Raw genomic sequence first — 18128 nt, 5'->3', positions numbered from 1 at the left:
TGTGGGTCTCACAGTCAACATAGTGCGCACCAGACTAACCCCACAGCATGTCGACATGTTGCTATTTCTTTGCCAAAACCAGTAGACAAACTGTCTCCTACATTATAAGGACTGGTGAAGGCCTGGCCTTTTTATTTTAAGTTTCCATAGCCTGTTGTTAACATTTGACTGTTTTTGAGCAGAAACGAAACATTTACGCACGAGGCACAACAGCGTAACTCATTAAGTATTTAAAACGATTGGCTGTTTATTTACTTATTGTTGCTGCTGGATCACATGGCTGTATGCTCACATGCATTCATAAAATGGACACTGGACAGTGTATTAATATCTGTGGGCATGATCATCGGTGCCACAGGTAGTTATGTCTGAGGATAACCATAGATTTACCACTTAGTTGCATGTGTGAGTGTGTGTGTGTGTTTCTGCGAGTATTAGGGAGCGCGTGCATCAGAATGAGCATACATAAATGGAGAGCTTGTTGTTGGTCTTTGGCTGTTCGTTCTTAAGAAGACTTTTATCACATCCAAAAGGTACATTTTAATCTTGTTGGTTAACCGGTTATTAACTGTTAAGTATGTTGGTTAACCGGTAAAACAAAAAATCCAAATGCACATCCCTAAGTTGGATTGAGCCTTAAGAAGGGCTGGAGACAAGATATACAGTGTGGTCACTGTTCAAAAGCAAAATAAAGATAGGAAGATAAAAGGGCACTTTTTGGTAACTCAAGCATAAAAATTCAACATCCATGTTATAGCAGCTGTCATAAGAACTAAGAAGAAGTCTGCATGTTTACATCATAAACACCAGTTTTGCAGTGCTTATGGTGAAAATGCATTGTTCTGCATCGATCGACTTTACCTGTTACCTTGTCAAAATCCTCTTGACCAGATCTGTCGTATGTCTCGTTCTTTGGATCATCTACTATCAGGTACCCTTCTGTGTCTGTTAAACATCCTGATTCATCAAATTCTTCCACTGTGCCATCTTCCTTTGTGATTTTGAACTTTACTTTTCCTTTCTTTCCTTTTGGCTTGGCCTCCATCGCTCCTCCTTTTTTACCTGGTCCAGTGACTTCACTTATTTCACCATCTCTTCCACTAGCAGTTAATGTCTTTAATATATCTTCTATCAGTTGCCCTTCCTCGTATTTTGCTTTAACAGCTGCTAAAATCTTCTCCATCTCTTCTTGGTTTTTCATCTGTTGCTCTTTGGCCACTTTCTCAAGGTCGATCCGTGCTCCACCAGCCAAGGTGCTCCTACGAACTGTCTTCTTCCCAGCAGATGCAGGATCACGCTCTGTTTAAAGGATACACCATACATCACACATAACTCACATATATTTGAATTATCATCACTCATAATGTATAGTGTCAGAAATAGGTATCATTTCAGCGCTCATTAACAGGTTGATTATTGGTACGTTATAAAGTAAGGCTACCTTCTACAACCAGCCAGGCACTGCAGGTCGCATTGCCAGCCACAACTGAATAGATGCCTTTGTCCAGCAGCTCGCAGTCCTTGATCAGCAGGCTGTGGATCAGTTGGTGGTCTGACACGGATATGCTGTATTTCTCCCCATCCTCTAGCTTGCTGCCCTTGCCCATCCATGAGATCCTGGGTAGCGGGTGTGTCAAGACACACTCAAAGAGGGCATCGTCATTTTCCTCAGCGTTAATTTCCTGAATTCTGATAACAAAGTCCAGTTTGGAAACTGTAAAAGCAACACAAAGAAGTCAGTGAACCAGAGCCATCTATTAAGTTTGTTACACATAAGTTATAGTTATACAAATATTCATAAAAACTGAAACCAACTACAGTCATCTTTCACATAAGTAGTAATTTAGCATTAAGAAGAACTTCCGATCCCAACCATCGTTCCTTTTTAAACCTACGTTTTAACTCTGTAAAGATGCGGTTGACCTCTTCATCCACCTGATTTTGCCCTGTATCCTTTTGCATCGGACCATTGATGCTAAAACGCTTTGTCCTCCCAGCACTCTTTGTTCCAAGTGTCTCTGTTGCATCTTCATCATATGGTATACCGCCATCCTGCCAAGCACACAGAGGAGTTAAAGACAAAATAAAACTTCACACTATGGAAAGATAATGTCACAATCATTGAGATTAAATTAGCAATGCAAATGGATATATATTTTGTGTAAAATTAGCAAAATTATTCAAGAGTGAATATTTTAAATGTTATTCCTCTAATTTTAACAGAGAGATAGACTATTAGAAATAACAACATCTTAGGTTTGGTGAATAATTCTGACGTCAATAGTAAAATTAGAATCCATCATAGCATCTTAGGATGATTGCATCTACTTAAAGAACAGACAGTTTTCATACCGTACTATTTTTTTGTCTTCTCTCCTTTTTCTTCGCTGCCAGTTTCTTCATGATTGATTGTAAGTCTGACACACCAAACTCGGCACAGATTCGCTCGTAGTCTCTCCTGTCCGCATTCAGCATCGCGTCCCAGAATCTCTCATCAGTTTCCCCATCTGCTGTTTTGTTTTCCGCTTTGCTAATGGTATAAGACAAACATTAAATCTCTCATGTTTTAGAATTAATGACAAATTTCACACATGTATAGAAATATCTGGTTACGTATTTAAACATCCCTATCATGATGTTTGTGCTTTTACCTTCTCCGTAGCAATCTTCTAAAATCTGATGGATTTGTCGGAGCTGAAAGCAGCAAAGTTTGTTTTTAACAACTATACTTTACATTTGAATTCAGATAAAGCTTTAGGGAAAACTGCAATAACAACAAAAACTGCTCGTCGGAGTGAGAAAATGCATCAATGAAAATGTCAATTCCTGCGAGGCTTTATAACTGACACTTCAGTTATAAACTTCACTGACATTCACAATCAAAACAATGTTTAGAACTGCATTGTGGGAATAACTCTTACCCTCAGTCAGATTTAATGTTGTTGTGCAGACAGCTTTGCCAAATTCGTTCACGGCAGAACACTTGTATGTATCTGTTTCCTCAACAGACACTTTGTAAATCTAGAATTACATATAACATGTGACATGGCAAGTTTTCAGATGCAGACATTGTTGTTACAGTACTGAGTTTACCGGGCTTTTAAAAACCCAGCCTCAGCTGTCAAACGTTTTTACATTACATCAAATAATTTGGTCACTTACCTCTAATATATGCTCTCCAGTTTCTTCGTCATATTTACTCAGAAATTTCTTCTTGTCCAAAATATTCCCTTTAGTTCTTCTCCATGTCACCTCTGGCTTGGGATCCCCTGTCACTACTGCCTTGAATACTGCTAATTGTCCTAAATAATAAATAGTAATATTAAAGGTATAGTGCTTTAAAACCAGACCAATCAAGTTTCCATTGTTTCAGTTGTTGTCACTATTATCATGCATCATATTTGACAAAATATAACTGTACAAGTCAGTTTTACGGCTCTGTTCATGAAACCCACCTTCTTTAACTTCTACTGGAATTGGTTTGGACTGGAAATCTGGAGTGGTTTTCCCCTCTGGCAAGTTCACCACATACTGTGTGATCATGACTCCAGGAGTCTTAGATCTTCTCCGGATCGCAGCTAAACAAATTCAGCAAAAAGCATAATTAAAATAAAACATGAGTTAATCACAAGAGCATTAACGTTAGAAATCAAAACAAACCAAAAAATCAGTTCAGCACAATAAGACTTCAAGACTTCAAGACTTCAAATACATATTGCATTCGTGAGGGAAGTGATGCGTTTGCTTTAACTCAAGAGATTTCCTTTTTGTCTGGAATGTCAAACACATTCCCACTGATGCCTTGTGTGTAGGGATGCACGATATTATCGGCACATTATCGGTATCGGCCAATATTGGCTTAAAAACGAACTATCGGATATAATTAACCGATAAAATAATGGGCTGCTGCATACTTGATTAAATCCCTGACCTCGGCGCAATGTCCCTGGCGCGAAGAAGACCTGCGCGGCGCAGCATGATGACGTCACGTGTGTCTACCTGCAGCATTCGGAGAGTTAGAAGCCAAAATGTCCGTGGTGTGGAAGTTTTTCAAAGTGTCTGAAATAGACAGCAAAACTGCTATTTGGAATGACTGCTCAGCTTCGGTGATGCGAGGAGGAGCCAAGGCAAAGTCTTTCAACACTACAAACTTGATTAACCATCTCAAGACCCATCACCCCGACTGTGTAACAAATGTGATAAGAGTATCACCATTATACTGTACGCTCTGCAATTAGGTGTGCGGGAAAAAAATATTGGTATCGGTATCGGTAATCGCCTAAATGAGTTGTAAAATATCGGCATATCGGATATCGGCAAAAAATCCAATATCGAGCATCCCTACTTGTGTGTGTTTGTTAGTGTTGGTGTGTGTTGACAGACACATTAGTGTCTCTCAGATGTGCTGAAAAAAGGACCTACAAGCTGAATGTATCATATTGTATATTCCTATCCTGTTTTAGTTACTTCAAACGATGAAAGCTGAATGTTCGCTGTTGTGCTCAGTATAGGTGTCCACCAAGTCTTCCAATTCATTGCTTATTAACATCAGTTGGAATAATCAATGGATTATAAAGTTGAATAAATACACGAAGCATTAATTCATTCTGGCATTTCAAACAGCAGAGCATGAAATTCACACAGTGATTATCTGCCTACCTGTTTTGCAGATGGACATTTCTTATGAGGCTTTAGTTGTGCAGAGATTAAAGGATCAAACAGGAGTCAATGAGGAACAGCATTAATCCAGGGATTAATGATTGTTAAGGCAAGGACTGAAATAGGAGAACCGCCACCCAGTCAATAGCGTAACTGAAGGGGTCTGATTTAAGATAGCAAATAGATATTTCAGGTTATTAACACAATGACAGGCAGGTCACAGGCAGACGCAGTTTTCAATAATACCTAATGTATTATTCAATCTTTATCCATTATTCATAATAATGGATGTAGATCAACATTGTGTTCAAACATTACTCTAGTGCATGGGGACCTGAAAAACGTTATGTGTCTAACAGAAAATAAACAGCTCTTTGATTTCACCTGTCTTGTTGCCAGACACCTCATTAAAATGTTGAATGTATTGATGAACGAGGGAGAAGCCTGTGTGGAAGAGATTACAGTCAGTCAGTTACAAACACATGTGGATGCTGTTGCTTTAGGTGCCATATATAGAGCATACAGGATATGTCTTGAAGGAATTTCTTATATCTTTGGAAATGATTATATAAGTATAGCAACTGTTTTCCTTTAGTTTTGCGTGTATGTGACAGTTGGATGGATTGATGGATGGATAGCGAGAGAGAGCAATAAACAAAAAACAAAGGGTGAGAAGAAATTTAGTGAGACCAAAATAAGGAGTGAAGAGAGGCTGGAAGATAAGATCCAGTCAGGCATAATATGAAAGCTCATAGAGGCCTGAATAAACTGAAGCGCTGACAGGGTCACAATGAAGGGCAGTAGGCAGGCAACCTTAATCCAGGGATGTTTTCTTCTCATCCTCAGTTTATCACTGAAGCCTGAGAGAGAAGACCTTTAATCAACTGGCTGTTAAAATGCCTGCCAGTTGGGCAAACTCCAACTTGCATACTTAACATGAATTCTCTCATGAATTAACATAAATTATCTGCAAGTAAGTTGATACACTGTACATTCTGTGGTTGGAGTGAATGCTCTTGTGTTTTATTGCTTTTGAAAGATGCCATTTGGACTGTTAACATGATAGATTTCAAAGTAGTGTTTTTAAATCGCAATATAGGCTTTTGGCCACTTGGGGGCAGCGGAATGACGTTTTTAACACAACGTGGACATGTTATCACCTTTAAGTTGATGAAGCTTAGCTCTTCTTTCAGTCTCCACTACTGCCTGAGGGAAATATCTTGCTCTTTAGCAGCTAAATGCTCCACTATGTTCACTGGCTGGTTGCCATTTGTGTCTAAATCTTGTCCAGTGAGAAAATGGATCGCAAACTAATAACACAGCACACATTATACACTGTCTTAATCTCAGAAGACATGTTACTGGTCATTTTCAGGACATTCTCTGACACTCTTTACTTCAGTCTGTTTGGAACTACTTTATGTTTGTAATAGATTGACACCAGGACACTTCATTACACATAAAATAAGTGAGAATTGAACAGGAATAAGTAAAAAAAGCAGTTGATGGCGGTACTGTACATTGTCTCCTCTTTCCACCTTTCCACATTTTGGCGAGAGTTGACCCTCAAAAGAGTGACCTGCAAACAATGCAAACATAACCATTAGTACCAATAATAACACCCAACATCTTTGATTCTTTACAATGTACAGTATTTTCTTTAAAAGTCTGTTTTTCTTGCTTTGCAGTTCTTTTGCTAAAAGAATATTGATTTTTTTCAGATCGTGAAAAGGGCTAGTATTATAAGATAGTATTATAATACACACTGAAAAACCTCTTACAAAGTTAAACAACGTTTTAATTGAGAGCACATTCAGGCGGCTGAAAGTAAACTGTGTATTTTGAGCTCTAGAAGTTTTAAATACTTCAATTAAGTGAACATGCTTGGACATAAAACATGCCTGTATGTACCCATGCCTGTCTGCATGCCTTGAGGCTTACATGTGGAACAAGATGAAAAGGGCAACCGCTTATTATGACTTCAGCCTTGTTAGTGCTTTTCGAGATTGGGTGGGTAATTAACAGACTCTATTTTCCAACAGGGATACAGCGAGAAAAACAGTTGTTCAACCCGCTATGCAGTTCACCAGCTTTAGGGAAAACCTTGTTGAAATCATTTTACATGTTCTCTGAGGTGCCCTTTGGATGCATTTACAAAATGATCCATAATGGGATGGTTGCTGTTTCTTGCTATCACTATTTTTAGTAATAGCAAGAAGGCTAATGCATATTGTTATTTTCTGTGCAGCTCAGAGGGCTTAAAAACATTAAGACTGTGGTCATTGAGGGGCCAAGTCCTAACGAGTGCAGGACAGACACTAATGGTGCACAGCTCTAGCTCTAAGCTATAGTTAGCTGTGACTCTATATAACTTAATATGGTTCCACAAAGCCTCACTGCAGACTATCGCTGCTCTGAGATCTTCATTCTCAGACGTTAAAAATACTCTGAATTACCCTTTATAAATCTGTGTTTAAAGTATGTAACTTATTAATATAGTTGTTCAACGTAAACCGGAGAAACATCAAATTATATTTCTATTGTAGCGTTTTAATTTTTATCTCAACTGAAAATTAAATTGATCTCTTCATATTCAAAAGTTGCATCCAGTGTCAACCAGCTTGTGTAATTTAAGATAATTCAATAGAAGACAAAAGACAGACTTTCCAACACTGTAACTCCTACAGTGCACAACAAACAGAGAGTAAAACAAACTCTTTATTTAAGAAGAAACTTCACAATCCTTTCATCCTGCAGACCCCCGTTGTTCCTGTTTGATCATTTCATAAACTTTAATCCACCTGGACAACACAACGAACCAGGGGTTTACCCTTGGTCAGGATGAAGGCTTGGTCACACACAGACACAAACAAAAAGAGGGGAAGAGTTGTTTACCTGTCTACAGCTCTGTCCTCACTCCCACTGAGACTCAGTGAAAGGTTTGTAGAGGTGGTATGGACTTGCGCCCTCCTGGGTTTTACTGGATATTAAATCCCTTGGGAGAACACGTCTGATTTTGCTGCCTGCGAGCTTGTGCCTGGACTCTTACTGTCAAGGAGAGGCTTCATCTGCTAAGGCACACTGATGCTCAAAGCGGGTGGGTTATTATTGAGAGGGGGGCAGGGTGGGTTGTGGCGGTGAAGGGGGCGCTGGATGAGGTAAAGAGAGGTGAATAGACTGAGAGGGAAGGGCTACCAATGACAAGTTAGTGGTGAAGTTATCCCTCGGTGTAGTAATGACTGATGACAGCACGCTCATGTTTCACAGACAGTTGTTGGTGAGTTCATTTTGTTTGTGTGTTGTCTCGCTCTCACCAATACTCCATTGTACATACTATACATGTATAACTGTCATAGGGAGAATTGGGGAGTGGTTTTTTTGAGTAGGGCTTTCAGTTTCTGTTATAAATTGCTAAAAGTATAGGTCAATGGCTTGGTATTTTAAAAGATAAACATTTTGAGCTGTCACCCCGGGTTGTGTTTAAATATGCAACATTAAATGCTTAAACTATGATAATTTGATGGTGACCTTGGGCGGTGTCTAACACGCAAAGAAAGAGACAGGCGTTGTTTTTAATTTGGACTGTGAAGCTAATGAAAGAATGTGCCTGGAAGTCATACTCCATTGAACTTGAACCTGATATGATGTCGGAACAAATTCACAGTGTGATTCTGAATTGAACCCCACCCTCGCTATTGACAGTCACACATGTGAACAAGTTACACATCCCCTTGTCTGCTGTGTTCTTCTTGTATTACAATACATTACGTAATCAAGGTTATGGCATTAATGTGGTATAAGCTCGTCTTGTTATGGCTTTGAGGCTGTTGTGACTTCGGAAAGGGAAGATCAAATGAAGAACAAGGCATTAATTGTCTCAAGGTCACATCTTAGAATGTCCATTGCAGTCTGCACAGAACAGATTAAACCGTGTATACTGAATGTTCTGCCTTTTAAAAGACAATATTGACATAAAACAGATGTCTCTTCAGCAGGTGATAAACATCAACGGCTGACTTTAACACACTTTGTTGTTGCTGCTGATCTAATTTCCTTATGGGAGGTAACTATACTTAATTCCTGTTATGTTCTCTCCATGGAAACCAGTTTGTTTTTTTGTCACATTAGCAGCATGGCTCTAGAAACGGCAGTGCTGTTCTGTCTGTCACTCTGTCGGTCCATTGGGTTCACCACTTTAGTCCAATGGTCCATAAATTGCCTTTGCCCAGTTTGATACACACATCCATGGTGCTCAGAAACATGTCACCATGCTAACATAACATACAAACATGTACGCATGCTAATATTAAGATTCAGCTCAAAGAACAGCAGGCTGATGAAGTGGCGTTCATATGAGAAACGTAACGTGTCGTCACGGTTGCTCGAGTCATTTTTAATCTTGTTGGGTCAAACATATTTTACCACCAACAACAGCACATGCTGTGTGCCAAAGACAGATTTTGGAGAAAATACTCATGACAGATCCACCAAATAGCTTTAGTGAAATGGCACCCCATGAAAGTTGCTTGTCGATTAAATAATACATGGAAAAATTCTAAGTTCCAACACCTTGGACCCGTCAGTCTCACCAGAACATTCATAGTATCTACCAGTCCAAGGTCCAAGCCGTGCCAGTGTCCTATCAAGCTTGTCCTTCCATGTGCAGTACCTCTAATGCATCTGAATAGGCTCTTGAGTAGGCCTGAGCCCACATAAACCAGCTGGATTAGGAATTAAACCCCTCCACCTCCCCTGCTTATATTGATGAAATGTCATGCTGCATAGCTCTCATTCCAGTCATGGGGAACCACAGAGAGCCGCCGAGGTGCTAACTAGACAGCCTGGCCTGCCTCTCTGTAGCGTAGCTTGTTCTTCTGAGGGAAACCTCAACAGTACATCAGGTGAGGCCTTGTCACTCACTCTTCAACGAGGAGTGAAGATATTCTTAATTGGGCTTTACTAGGTGAACTCACAGTAAATCCTGGCTTCTAAATTTAAAGAAATAACATACCCTTGAAAGCACTCTGACTTTTTGAGTACAGTAATGGTTGGATTGAGGTCATGGTTTACAGTAAATATAGTAAACAACCATAACACTATGCTTACATTTGTCAAAGTCCTCTAGTTTTTATCAATGTAGAATATATGTTCTAGCTCCGAAATCAATCATGACCTGCCCTGCACTTAAAACAAATCTCCATGTGTACAAGTCAGTTTTATAGCAAATGTTGTCATCACTTACATCTAAAGTATGGATGCCATAAAATGATTCTACAAAAACTTTAACACTTTAACTTCGCCTCATTTTGATTTTTTAGGGCTAGAGAAACAAAGCCAGGAATGGAATGACATTCATCTTGATCAATGGACATGTCTTTCTTTGTGAGTGTAAGGCAGCATGTTTGTTACTGTCTGTGTTCTTAAGCACATTCTCAAACTCTCAAAGCCTAATGGCAATGTTTAATTGCAAACCACGAACATGTTCTTTATTTTATATTTAAGAGAGCATTGTGAAAATCTTTTGGAGCTATGGGTGCCTCAAATAACAAGAGTTTGGGTTCCTCTTCTGTAGATCAAAAATATAGATTTACAAACCATGTGTAAAGGTTTTGGGAGGATTACCTTAAGGCACTTAATGTGTGTACAGTATTTATTTTACTGTACCGCTGGTTTGGCCCCCATTGTTTGACTGTTTGAGGTTCTAAGTTGAGGTTTGGATACTTGCTTTCTGATTGAATGGCTTTGACAGAAACTATTCAAATTTCAAGCCATTCTGTGAATCGATTCAGTACTGGTTCTGACATTTATCTTACTCTTAAGGAAAAACAATTGTATATGTTTTATTGACTGTGTACTTGATTGGTGTAACAGTGATGAGGCAGTCTGATTTTAAAGCTTGAGACTACAGTCAGATCTTAACACAGCTATCTGATACTTGATCATATTTAATACGGTTATGCTGTCACCCTTTCATCAATGCTATGGAGCATGTCTACTCAAAGAGCTATGATTGCTTTGATACAGCTGGTGCCTCTCACATGGCCACTGCAATGCTGATGGACCACTGGTGCCTATAAATCACATTGAACTCATGGCAGAATGTGTAGAAAAAAGCAATGAAGGTGCTGTGATGTGACACTCACATTTATTCTATTGCCGTCATCCTGAGATATGAATTGCCATGGATGGTGTATATTGCCATTTTAAAGCGTTTGCTAGGAAAGGGAGTGGGTGAAATATGCACATGGTATTGTGCTTCCTTGATTTCTGGGCTTCAGACCAGAACAGTCCAGGCTATGGTGAGATTACAACCAGTGGTGATCTTGTGTCTATGACATAAAGGGCCTTACAATGCTGCTGAAATACAGTGATATACAGTATGTTGGGTGGTTTTAGCAAAGCCTTGAGGAATGATGTATCAGTTGTCTGAATAAAAAAAAAGAAAAAAACTTGAATATTATATCTTTCTAGCTTAGGTCTGTCTGATGGTAACAAAAAGCACCTACCAGCACCTCTAACAGGGTTAGGAATAGAGTTGGGAACTAAAGATTGGCGTTCCAAATTGGAACCAAATCCCAAATGCAAAGTGGGAAAGTAAAAGAAAAATAGTTTCAGCTCTGCTTTTAGCTTACTGAATGTGATAACCCTGAAAACCAAGGTTACAAATTTGCAGTGACCTACATAATAGGGATGCATGATATTGGATTTTTTGCCGATATCCGATAAGCCGATATTTTCCAACCCTTTTTGATGATTGCCGATTTCGATACCAAGATATTAGGCACTTTTTTCCCACCTAATTACAGAGAACATCAAGTCTCCCATGTAATGGAATTGATATCATGCCTACTGTTATTGTAGTGGCCCACTGGTAGATTCTTGAGATAGGCGATTACATTTGTGTTGTTGAATGAATGAGATTTGGCCCCTCCTCTCATGACCGATGCTAAGCACAACCTTGCTGTCTGTTTTGGAAACTTTGGAAAAACTGCCATACCGCAGACATCTTGCATTTTTCTTCAAGGTTGACGGAAGAGGCTTGATGGACGCAGTGCGCACACACTCGCGCAGAGTCAATGTCGAAGCATTACGTCAGGCTTTTTTCGGGAATCATCGAGCATTTAGGCATAATTAAAGCGTTGTTTTATCTGCTAAAAGATTTGGCAAAAATGACATATTTGCCGATGCCGATGTCATTTTCAAGCCATAATCTACCAATACCAATAATGTGCCGATAATATCATGCATCCCTACTACATTCCTTGCTACAAAACAGCCTGTCCATTTGAGCTGACATAAGAGCTAACATGAATGGCTATCGGTGGAACAGTCTTAAAGATGGACCACAGTAAACAGTTAAAAGTGTGGCTTCACTTTTGAACAGGACATGACAACAAGAAAAATGTACATGCATGGGGAAAGCTAATTAGCTGCCAGTCGGGCTGCACATCAAATCTGACATTTTAAGGAGGCACTGTGTCAATTTGAAAGACTGTTCAGGGTTTGATGTCCAGCAGTCTCAGAGTCTGAGTGTGTCATCAGCCAGTGCTAGCACTTCATATTGTTCTTGTTATTTATAAAGGGAAAACTATTCAGCTCTAACAGGGTTAGTCTGGAGCAGACTATTGTTAGCCTGGAGCATCTTTAAGTCAAGCCAGCCTTTCATCACGTCAAATTTCTATTAGCTTTCAGTCTGGTTGACTTTAAATGAATTGTATTCAAATCATCTCGTCAGTCAGTCATGTTTGTTTAAATGATGTCTCTGCTTTACAAAACTATGAGCAGATCATGCATACGCCATTGGTTTGTACATAACTGTAGATAAAAATGGCTGAATGTAAATCACAGAACATTACCAACTAAATTGTATTTGCCCCCCCCCCCCAGAGTTTATTCCTGTCATATTCTGTATTCAGCACAATCAAAGGGATAGTAAGCGAACTCATTTATCATGCAAGATGTTCTGTATGATAAATCAGACAGAAAAGGGATATGACTTGAAAGTCTCAACTGGGAAGAAGGAAGAGAAAGAAATAAAAGGCGCCTTCCTCTGTGAGATAGGGTACTTCCCTGCCGTGAATTGCATTCTAAATCCACATCACATCCTCCTGGTGGCCCATCTCCATCCTCATTACTCACAGTTTCAAAGGCTTCAAGCTTGATTAATTCTCCTCTCTGACAAATAATCTGTGTGCTTTAAACACTCAGATTCCGTCACTCTGATTGCTGCCTGAACGCTCCCTCGACACAGCTACATTTTGATAATGTACTCAAGAGCTGACCGATCACAAGCAGTACATGCCTGAGAGATTTTATAAGGCTGAAAGGCATTCAATGCAATTCCCCTTTGCAAACATATTAGCATGTTTTATGGGTGTGTCTAAGAGGTGGCCTTGCTCTATATCCAACCAGGATCAACACCATGCCACAGTGATATCAAAGAGCCGGGGATTGACATAAACATGGCACAGTCTCTAACATCACATACAGGTTTGATCTTGTCGTCACACCACACAGTTAAGTCTGGATTTTCACAATATCACAATGAATCTTTTTATATTTATGTCTGCAGCTGCCTCTGCACAAGTTACAGTCTACAAGTAGAACATGCCGCAGAAGTAACATGATATAATCTTCTACATACTTCCATGCAACATTTTATTCTTATGGCTCAAACAGAATGTGCATCTTTACTGATTAGGGTGAAATCCGTCTGTGACATGTACAAGGAAAAATGTGCGGTTGCAGTTGTTCTTTGTACGTGAAACAGGATCTCTCTGGTTCCTAAGATAGCTTGTGCCCAATAGTGTTAATCATTTGACTCATGCTGTAGATGTTTAGACCCATTTGCCATTAGAAATCAGGTTGGTGTTTTTTGATTCCACAAGGTGGCAGTAGATTTCCTTCATTTCAGCCCTAGAGAAAGTTAAACCAGTGCAGAGAGAGAAACATGTAAATGAACCCTCTGTTACTTCTTTTTTTTTTTCAACATTCAATTCTGAGAAACCTCCCTTTCTTTAACGTTTTATTGTGTGGTTATCAAGCATCATAAGACCGTTCCATATTTTCCTGACACGAGGCTTTTTGATGTATGTGTGGTGGCAAAATCTATTTTCTTTCTCGCGTGGGTTCAGTGCATTTTACTTTACCAGGTGAAACAGGAAATAAATTCCACAGGACCGCTGCACAAAAAAAGGCAGATTGTTAAAAGCACATATTATGAGATTATATTCAATAAAGATTTAATTCAGTAATTTTCTTCACTGAATTTCAGGCTACTTTCAAACCGTTGAACGGCTTTTTCATTTTGCTGGATATGACAGAGGCAGAATATGATGATAGGGCGAGGCTATCTCAGTGAGATAAATGAAAAGGGCTCTTGGGAGAAATGTGAGACTGTCATTTTTTCATTGTGACCCAGGAAGCGTACGCAGCTGGGCAAAAACCCTAAAACCAACTCTGATACGCAGTATTTCACATAACAATGTTTATTAACTAATCCATATTAATGGCTGAATTTTATCAGTTCTAGCAGTCCTAAAATAAAAATTTGACAGATTTGCACAAATATCTGAACATATTCTTCCTTTACATATGTTCCAAACAACACAGTCATTGCAATTATAACAACCTGACTAACTTGACCAGTAAAAACAGCAGCCTTCTTAAAAAGACACCACATCCAACAACAACCTCTTCAGAATCACTCAGCAAGACACAACACATACAACATTTCACAGGGGGATCTCTAGCAGACATCGATAGGATCGGAAACAACAGCAATTCCCAAAGCTGCATTACATTGGCACCCAAAGGGTATATGGCTCTAAATAACATGGTGCAGGGCCCTTGAAAGAGAGCTACAGCACCACCAATGAAGCTGGGAAAGGATGGAGAAGAAGGCCAGGGACAATAAGACAGGAGACTTTTATTGTGCCCTATGCATCACCTGGAGAAATGGTAATGAATGAAACCCAAAAACTAAACAATAATGTTAAGAGTTACCCAATACATAATACAAAACAAATGTTGCTTTGGGAAGATAATAGTGAAGGCTACATGGTTACACCTGCAAGACAGTCATTCAAAAGTCAGTCTCTGTCACATATCAAAGTGTAATCAGGCTCCAAGACAATTGACCACGGCCCACTCACTGTCATATTGCCTGTGTATTTCTCATGGAGCAGAGTCAAAACCTGGCAACTACAATCAAATCAACACTCTGTATTCCCAGCAGCCAGCCAATACAACAATGGTGAAGGTCTTGCCCCTTGTGTTAGTTTAAAAGCTCCATCTGCCTTCTGTCCCTGGTGTTGTATGTGACATCTGCACTGTGTTTATCACCAGCAGCATTGACCCGCAGTGGTCATTAAAATGATTAACATAATGCAGATGTAAACTGGTGTTGATTTTCAGCTCTGTGCAAACAGCTTAGGAGTTGTAACAATGAATATACAACTTTTACCGCCCTTTTAAACGGGGGGTTTCCTCAACCTTTAATGACTTTAGCCCTGGGTATCGATGAGGATTTCTCAGTTTGATTTGATTCTGATTCATAAGGCTCCGATTCGATTTGATTTCCAATTGGATTCAATATTGATTTGGTTTGGGTTACGTCTGTTACAATATCAGTGCACCTCTAAGCTGGTGCATTATCAAAATGTTTAATGTTTACATTAAGAATTGCCCCAAAGAAGTTACACCGTGTACTTTTAATTTAACATGACAAACACACAGCAGTTAATACAATATTAACAGTTTTATGAATTAGACAGCTTTTGAACTTTTTTTCCAGTTTCAGATTTTTAGTCTGTACATATAGCTCATGGTTTTGATTAAACGAATTGGGGTTCAACTTGCGCGAGATTTTGCCATGAGATCTCATAGCGTGGAGAACAAAACCACACGAGATAAGGAGTTATGGGGAAAGGCATATTGTATAATAACATGCCGAAAATACACCCACGGCCAACAGAGAGTAACATGAACATCAGTGCATAACTAACTTGCATATTCATGGACGCACACACGATAAAAAGAGTGCGTTGGAGATCACTGATGTCTCCGTAGTAGGTGCAGTAAACAAGTCCGGGCATGTCTCCCTCACTGCCGTGTTTCGGGGGGATGCGATGAGTCGTGCTGCATATAGGAGCGCTCAGAAATGTGAGTGATGAGTCATTTTTACACATATTTTTAAAGATCAATCTCGGGATTAATTAATCCATATTGGGTCATTCAAATGAGGATAGATTTGAATCGGAAAAATAGATTTTTTTTAAACCCAGCCCTTAACGACTTGATTATTTTACATTTCCGATACTTTAAAATTGTCTGACACATTTGACAGCGTTACCTTGGGAATTGGAATAGACATGTATTGTAATGTTCTAACATGTTATTTAACTAACCAATGATTGATTAATAATAATAATCAGTTGCTGAAGCCCTAACATCAACATCTCTTAAAGGCTCAGGGTGTTAGACTTGCTGTTTCCAGACTCATTTTGAATTCTTGTACAGAGTAATAAAGAATGCCTCTACATATATTACACTGGCTGCTAAGGGAGAAATGATACAGTCACTGATCGGTAAATAACAATAACAGTGACACTGCTTTTAGATTGTTCCATGTGAAGCACCACGAAACTGCAGATATCTGTGCTGACTGACAAGTGAGTCAGTTCCACCAGCAAAAGCTGTGTACACATGAGAATGATCCGCCTGTTACTAGCCTGAGGAACAGTTTATCACTGGTAATCCACCCAGATGAACAGTCACAGCTATCTACAGTATGTTGTTCAAGGGCATTCTGTATTTGTGGCCGAGACACACATTGGCACATCCCAGTTTGTCGTCGTGTCCCTCTCGTCAATCATCTTAAAGGAATTCAAGCAAGTAAAAGATGAGTTTATTAAGTAGACAAATATAACCGTTTTCCCTTCTTGAGCTTTATTGCTGCTGGACCAGTCCTTTATGCCAGAGGGTGTTTTTAGGTTAATGAAAACTATTAAGGCCCATTATCTATTTATGACAAACTCATCAAGGACAAAGGATATTAACTTTAACTAATGATTAAATGCAACCATTTAAAAAGTTGATTAATTAAAAGGGTAGAAAAGTCATCCACTGGCCTCTAGCAACTTTAGAACTGTTCCCAAACCTTAGCATGGCATGTTTAAATAAGCACATTCATCAACTTGGGGCAAAATATACAATTCTGGTTTTATCACTCTGGGAATATCAAAGATTGGTGTGGTTCCTCCAAAACAAAAAGAGAAACCACAGCAGACTTTAATCTTTTATTTAATGGCTTGAGTAAAGACACGTGGTGCTATGAGCTGTGATCAAACTGGCGAGATTGTTGGTGGTGACGGTGGCTCCCTATCTCTCAGCAAATCCTGGTCCATCAACCAACAGAACACGCTTGAGTGAGACCATGGTACTTAACCACCCACTTAACAAGATGGCAAGCAGCAGCAATTTAGAAAAAAAAAGGGCTCAGAGTGCCTATCAGTCTTTGAACTACTGCTTAACTGCATTGCAGCAGAAGACCCACTTAATACAGAAGATGGCAGATAAGCAATCTGAAATTCTGAGGCCGCAAGTTTGAACATCTAAAAGCTCTGCTGTTAGAGGATCTATGTTGAAGCTGTAGTTGCAGCAATATGCGTTGCTTTCATTTTTGCCTCAGAATTATTGACAAGGATTTTCTTTAAGGTCCCGTCAAGTTCAATCTTCTATAGATGTAGTATAAGATGAGAAAAAGCTATTAAATAAAAAATGCTGTAATCGTACATTTTGCTCTTTTGATTGATTTTTGAGTTGCTGTTTTTAATATTATTTGATTGATTTTGATGAAAATAAATGGGAGAGTGAATGGGGAAACTGCATCACCCCCGCCCCAACCAATCACATGCTTTAGGGACCACATTTGAAATGTCCAAGTAAAGGTCATAATGTAGTAATAAAGGTGATTGCAAATTGATTTTTTCAAATCCATTTCTTCACCTATCGCCAGGAGAGCTACAGTCACCCTCCCATTCTACTCTGCTGTCTTCTCTTTTATCTTGCAACTCCTTTTTGACAATGACTTTTAGAAGTATGACGCCCAATCCAGCAACTTTCCTGATGTCAATCATAACGAATGTAGGTTACATCGAGAAAAAAAAAAAAAAGAAAGCTGACACAGGCACACCTCTCAAGACAACCTGACATCCAGATCCTCTTCAGTCATCCTTTTCTTGTCTGCCAAAATCCCAAACTAGTGAACCTGTCGGGGAAAAATACACTTTCCCCGGCGCTATCACCACCTTTCCCCTGCTCATCTGTTCCTGTCATGGGTCACAAGGACTGGACCGATCTAACACTTTCTAATCAAGCGGTCACCCTTTATCATCTCCAACTGACAGCTTTAAGTAGCCATAAATAAGCGTGGGCCAAGCTCCTCATTTGTCATTTGAGGCCCTGCT

At 39.4% G+C, this 18128-nt stretch overlaps 1 protein-coding gene across 1 annotated transcript in view; it reads right to left on the bottom strand.

Moving 5' to 3' along the window:
* LOC138589382 (immunoglobulin-like and fibronectin type III domain-containing protein 1) overlaps positions 1 to 18128 on the bottom strand; it is a 29532-nt gene that overhangs the window by 10492 nt on the left and 912 nt on the right. The window contains exons 3-11 of the mRNA XM_069659645.1: positions 5044 to 5103; positions 3456 to 3578; positions 3163 to 3302; positions 2922 to 3021; positions 2652 to 2694; positions 2353 to 2530; positions 1896 to 2052; positions 1439 to 1714; positions 862 to 1299 (exon numbers count right to left, since the gene is read on the bottom strand). Coding sequence (XP_069515746.1) covers positions 862 to 1299; positions 1439 to 1714; positions 1896 to 2052; positions 2353 to 2530; positions 2652 to 2694; positions 2922 to 3021; positions 3163 to 3302; positions 3456 to 3578; positions 5044 to 5103 — 1515 coding nt within the window. The remainder of the gene's footprint in view (positions 1 to 861; positions 1300 to 1438; positions 1715 to 1895; positions 2053 to 2352; positions 2531 to 2651; positions 2695 to 2921; positions 3022 to 3162; positions 3303 to 3455; positions 3579 to 5043; positions 5104 to 18128) is intronic.

Source organism: Semicossyphus pulcher, unplaced genomic scaffold (genome assembly GCF_022749685.1).
Source record: "Semicossyphus pulcher isolate SPU_LCO1_2020_fin unplaced genomic scaffold, fSemPul1.0.p SCAF_13, whole genome shotgun sequence".
NCBI classification, from domain to species: Eukaryota; Metazoa; Chordata; class Actinopteri; order Labriformes; family Labridae; genus Semicossyphus; species Semicossyphus pulcher.
This window is presented reverse-complemented; position numbering and strand designations above follow the sequence as displayed.